The 6,329-nt window shown below is 29.8% G+C and overlaps 1 protein-coding gene across 2 annotated transcripts; it reads left to right on the top strand.

Annotated features, from left to right (window-relative positions):
* Positions 1-2,407: 2,407 nt before the first annotated feature.
* Positions 2,408-5,130, top strand: LOC140983368 (zinc finger protein WIP2-like). 2 transcript variants are annotated; one of them, XR_012176418.1, is made up of 3 exons: positions 2,408-3,049; positions 4,267-4,780; positions 5,010-5,130. XR_012176418.1 is itself a non-coding variant. In XM_073450406.1 (2 exons), the coding sequence occupies exons 1-2, from the start codon at positions 2,498-2,500 to the stop codon at positions 4,696-4,698; spliced, it is 984 nt and encodes a 327-aa protein (XP_073306507.1). In that variant the 5' UTR covers positions 2,408-2,497; the 3' UTR covers positions 4,699-4,890. The 2 variants fall into 2 exon arrangements, 1 of the variants encoding a protein (XP_073306507.1); XM_073450406.1 differs by lacking the exon at positions 5,010-5,130 and having other exon boundaries at positions 4,267-4,890.
* The last annotated feature ends 1,199 nt before the right edge of the window (positions 5,131-6,329 follow it).

Below are 6,329 nucleotides of genomic sequence, written 5' to 3' on the forward strand. Positions count from 1 at the left end.
AAATATTATAATGGGCCAAGCTGAATGAAACTGATAAATATGTATCTCATTTGGTATAAGTAGTTAACTCACTTTACTTTTTGTCACTGCACAAAGCGAAAGTTCATGCACTGTAGTGTTCTATATTTTCTTAATTTTTCTCTTGATTTTAAATTTAATTCTATCATATATTGTTATTTAAAGACATCTCAGAATTTTTTCTAAGCACCTAATCTTAAATGTGATCAATTAAACAAATAATTATTATACTTTGTATACAACAATAAATAGATTAATATATTTGAAGCTAAAAAAAGTAATGTATTGAAAGCAATAAAAAAAAATTAAGGAATGTCTAATGTTAACATTAAAGTTTAACATCCTACATTCTAAAATGTGTTTATTGAGATAAAGACTATGATGATATAATAAAAATAAAAATTTATTTGTCAATATAACGTAATAATAATGTTATCTTTGTTCGAAATCAGAAACTGGAGTACTTCGATTTTTCATTAAATTGTATAAACAATTCTATCAAAAAATTTAATGGATAAACGTGTTAAATCTATTAAAAATAAATAGTAGAATTAAATGATGAGTATGAATGTATTAATTGAACTTTCACTTTAGGTTTCCGGATTTTGTCAATATGCTATGTATTTTTTTTCTGAATTTTCTTTTATTTTAAAATATAAATTATCAAATAGATGAAAAATGATTTTTTCTCTACTACTTACGTGAAATATCAAATATATATTCTACTCAAATGTCTAATAAATTCGTATGATAAAGTAAAAGTTTATTTGCATTAAATTATTTGTTTGGTACAATAATTGATCATGTTGGGTAGAGCAATTGAAATATTGTGCTTGAACTGTTGTTTTATTTAAAAAATTTGAGTTGCACCGTTACCATCATCTATAGCTTTTGGTGAAACGACAAACGCTCGATCCTACATTATTCGATTGTAATCGCAACAATGAAATAGTCACCTACATGCATTTATCACTATATTTTGCAACTAAAAGGTCAAAAAAATTTCCACATATTATTTTTGTACCATATTTAACATAATTATGAATCCAAATTTTCATTATTTTGAGTTGGTCTTAGTTATGCAAAATAATTGTGAATAAATTGAATTTGAAAATTCTTATATCTATGTATATCACATCTTAATATATCAACCTAAGTCTAAGTAATAAAAAACTACAAAATTAACTTATTCATCTTTAATGTACACAAATTATAATAAAAATATATGACAATTAAGACAATAAAGTAGAATATATGTTCACATATAACAAAATATATAGACAAGAAAAACAATAAATAAAAATATTTTTCTAGACATGAATTTTTTTTTTGTTTTCATAACTTTTTACAGTGAGACGGAGAAAATAAAAGAGAAAAAATATTAACTCTTTTGGGTTGTACAAAAAATAGAACTGGAAGAAGAAATGTTGTTTTTCATACAATGAATTCAGTTTCGAAACTAAATGTATACTATAAATTTATATTTACTAATCAAACTTTATGAATGCAATGAATTTTTCTCAAGATAAGGATTCACAAATTATCCCGTAAAGATATTTAAACAATTAAGAAAATTAAAGATATTATTTTTATGAAGATGATATCAATATGACATTAGTAATTTAATTGTTCTCATTATAATTATGTGTTAATATGAAATATTCAAATAGATGTAATAAGAGTCATTAAAAAGATGATTTATTGTCAAAAATATTATTATTATAAATTACAAATAAATGACAACATTCAATCAATATTTTTTTATAAGTATGTCAATATTTTTTTATGTGATTATAGATTGTTATAATATTGTGCGGTTTATATATTATCAAGTATAAATATCTAATAAATTAAAGATGGAAAAGAAAATAAAAACATCAAGTAGCAATTATTCTCAGTTTACATGAAAGAGAATAATATTCAAACAACATTGTAAATAAAAAAAATTTCAAATCATTGATTGCCAAAAAATTGTAATAATTGAATATTATAATAAAATATATGCAGTGGTAAGAGAATATGACAAATAACAAAAGAAAACGATATGATAAAAAAGATATCAGAAAAATTTGATGAGTTCAAATCATTTTTAAAAATTAAACAAATATACTTTTTTTCCAAATTAGTTATATATACGTAATGAACACGAATTTTCAAAATTTACAATATTATTATCATTATCTTTTGTTGATTTAACTATTTATTTCGNACCACGTTATTTAACGGGATTTTTACATTTATTTTTTCAAAATTTATAGTATTTGACAATTTTCTTTTTGTTTTAACAAGTGATATACGAAATGATATTATTCGTATGTATATATATACTATGGTCATAAATAGACTCATGTTTCTACTTTCCCTTTATTATAAAGTCTAAATGCACCCAAAGTGATTAATGTCGTCGTGAATCTCTCACTCTCTATAAAGCCAAGTCCCTCAATCCTTCCATTTTCCTCTCCCACTTTTTCTGATCACTATGACTGATCCCCACTCAAATCTCTATCCTCAAAGCTTCAAATCCAATTTTTTCCACCATTTCACCACCCCAAATCCTCCTCAAAGCAATGCATACTTTGACAAGAATCTTTCATTTCATCAAACTCCACCGTCACCCCCTAATTCACCTCCACTAAGAGAAGCCCTCCCTCTTCTCAGGCTCACTCCCACAAGCTTTGAGGAACAAGAGCCTTCCTGCTCAAGAATGGATGATTTTGACGAGGATAAAAGTGCGGAAAATGGGATGAAACGGACCCTCTTTGCTGATGAAGGAGAAGATGGTGCTGGAGTCACAGTTGCGCTGCATATAGGATTACCAAACCCTAGTGCAGCTGATCTTGCAACTATGGTGTTGTCTGGTAATCCTGGTGCTGCTGATAAAGATGGAGAATCTGATGTTTCGGGATACCCAATCAGCAGGATTAACAAGGGGCAATACTGGATTCCTACGCCTTCTCAGATTCTTATAGGTCCAACCCAGTTTTCATGTCCTGTTTGCTACAAGACCTTCAATAGATACAATAACATGCAGGTGATGATGATCGAGTACTTGATTAAATTCACTTTGTATTTTTAGTAATGTTTTATTTATTTAATTTTTTCAAGATTTTTCCTTTATAAATTTCTTTGTTGATCGTATCTATATACTTTTTTTTTTATGGTAGATCGTATCTATATACTTGAGTTTGCAAAAGCTGTGTATAATTAAAGGGTATCTTAGATTTGTCAAACGAAAAGAGATTGGATAGAACTACTTGAGGGAGAATTTTTTTATTACCCAAAAGTTTTGAATTTCTACTGCATGGATCATGATTAAATATTCTTGGATTTTCCATCACTCAGACTGCTGACTGATCAGACTTGAGCCGAGAGTAACTCACTTCATTTATGTGATTTACATACACATATATATACATATTATGTCTATAAATACGTATATTTTTCCTTGGCCTTCACTTTCCAAATTACACACTTTGAAGTTTGTGCTTCTTCAAATTGGTTTCTGTATCCAACTGAGACTTCAACGGTAACCAGAGAGATTCAGACCATCTTTCTTCATTAAAACCTCATAATTCCAACTCACCTTTTGGCCCAAAAAAGATTTGAAAAGACCATACCTAAAGTTCCAGCCCTCTCTATATGACTTGTCTAGAAATCAATAGTTTTTACTTCGGGAATTGCTATCTGCTGTATACTTACCTTTTGTCCTCTTTTTTTGCGTCCATTTTAGAGCAATGATTCTGGAAAATTGATGTGGCAAATTGGCAATTCACTGAAAAGTTTCAAGAATGCTCCAATTTTTCTCTTGCGCATTTATTACAGAGCATACTAGTGAAAATGAATTTGATTGAGACAAAGACTTGCTCTATATTTAAAATTTCTCGGAAAAAAAAACTTAGAAAGAAACCGGTATTTTTTGGCGTATCTAATGATTCTTTCTTCAATTTGTGTTAAATGGTGAAAGGAAAATCTAGTTCCTACACTCATTAAAGATATACTCACCTTGAAGAACACTACTGCCTCTAGCTTCTTTCTTGGTGAAAATGAGCTTTCACCTTTTTCGCAATCTTTTCTTTCCTCCCTCTGTCGCCTGTCATATTGGCTGAGAATATTGGTAAATGCTTCTTGTAATGACAAAAGGGTTTCTGCAAAATTAACCCCTTGGTTGTTTTTATGAATTTTATATGTTTTCTTTTTAAAATAATATTAATATTTGAATACATATATGCATGTAATGAAATGTCGCAGATGCATATGTGGGGGCATGGCTCACAATACAGAAGAGGTCCCGAGTCTTTAAGGGGAACTCAGCCAACAGGCATGCTCAGGCTACCTTGCTATTGCTGCTCACCAGGCTGCCGAAACAATATCGATCATCCGAGGGCAAAACCCTTGAAAGATTTCAGAACCCTTCAGACACATTACAAGAGGAAGCATGGGATCAAGCCTTTCATGTGTAGAAAATGTGGCAAAACTTTCGCAGTTAGGGGAGATTGGAGAACACATGAAAAGAACTGTGGTAAGCTTTGGTATTGCCTGTGTGGTTCAGATTTTAAGCACAAAAGGTCGCTCAAAGATCACATAAAAGCTTTCGGGCATGGCCATGGAGCCTATGGGGTTGACGGCTTCGAAGAAGAAGAAGAAGAACCCGCATCAGAAATTGAGCAGGATGATGATTAATTAACTCTACGCGTGAGGATCATATATGTATCGATTATACAAGAAAATGAAATAGTTCAATATTAACCCAATTAGTTAGAGAGTAAGGCCAGTATTCTTTTCCTATGATCCTTGAAACTTTTACTATCATGAATCTTTTTGGTTTCAAAATCATGATTATCTTGGCTTTAATTTTTCCTCTTTTGCTGTTTTTTTCCCTTGTTTTTAATTATTATCAAGTCCTTTTTAGTAAATTAATGTTTGATTAGTCCTAGATTAATTTCCCTGATTGATAAAGTAACAATTTGACAACATTGGATCTGTTTATCTAGGTGTTGGAGCAAAACACATCTTGAGAAGCAACAGTGTGCGTTGGAAACACAGCCCCATAAAATACGGTAAAGCTTATGCAAATTAAAAGCATGCAGTCTGGCTGTTTCCACAATACATTTAGGCATAGTTTGATATACGAGATAAAAGAAAGATCGATAAATAATTCTCTTTATCTCACGTTTGGTACCATTTTAAAAAGCTCATGACATTAGATAAATAATTTTTTAGAAGGATAAAATGTCTCTTCTATTAGGTGTGATAATTTTAATTTAATGATAAAAAACATCACAAATGACTTAATTGCTCTCAATATATAAAAATCATATATATGATCGAATTTTAAATTATTATCACTAGATAATAATTAGATAAATGATTTTTATAAATCTCTGTTACGATATAGAAATTTAAATCTTGCTTTTAACTATTTGAGTCATAATAGATGATGGTTCATGAATGATCCTGTTTCGTTAGGAGTGCCCAATTAAACTCAATAAGACTCCGAAACCCAAGATCTCCAAACTGTTTTGGTCTACACGGTTTTTCCATCTAGCCCAATGCAAACCAACACCCTTAGAATTCGAATTCCACCAAAAATTTACACAAAGTTGCTCTAATTCATGACACATCGAAGCCGGCAGCTTGAAACAAGACATAGCATAATTCGAGATATATCGCTTGCAACACTGATTTAATAAGCGTTTCTTAAACCCCAGCTGAAAACAATAATCTAACTGATTTCTATGTTTAATTTATTTCCTTATATCTTAGATATATCAATGGGATTCCAACATATATTCCAATGAAATATATCCATGCCTAAAAAATGCCCCAACACCGTGCGGAATAATTTTTACGAAGTTCTGGTACGTCATGGAGACGATCATTGAGCCAACACCTACGTCCTTTATTCCCTTAAAAAAAATTTATCCGGAGCAATGGAACTATATATACATGAGAATCCATTATATATATTCTATATTGCTGGAAATTAAACATAATACTAGAATTTTCTTATATTTAAACAAATTTAGTTTTGTTATTTTTAGAATAATTAATTAAAGCATAAAAGGGACGTAACAGAAACTAAACTTGTGGATTATATCCAACTAACAAAAATGATGAATTAATCAATATTTTTACTTTATCTAATTATTAAGATAACATTTTCCCTGGCTGTCTTGATCATCAGTGTTTTTTTTTTTTACTGTTGAGGAATCTTCACTAGTCCTCAAGAGGAAAAGAAAGAGAGTGCATTGAAATATTTGGTGCGTGTACGTAATGATAAAGTGTTGATGCAAGATAGCATATAGAAGAAG

This window comes from Primulina huaijiensis, chromosome 1 (genome assembly GCF_012295235.1).
Source record: "Primulina huaijiensis isolate GDHJ02 chromosome 1, ASM1229523v2, whole genome shotgun sequence".
Lineage (NCBI taxonomy): Eukaryota > Viridiplantae > Streptophyta > Magnoliopsida > Lamiales > Gesneriaceae > Primulina > Primulina huaijiensis.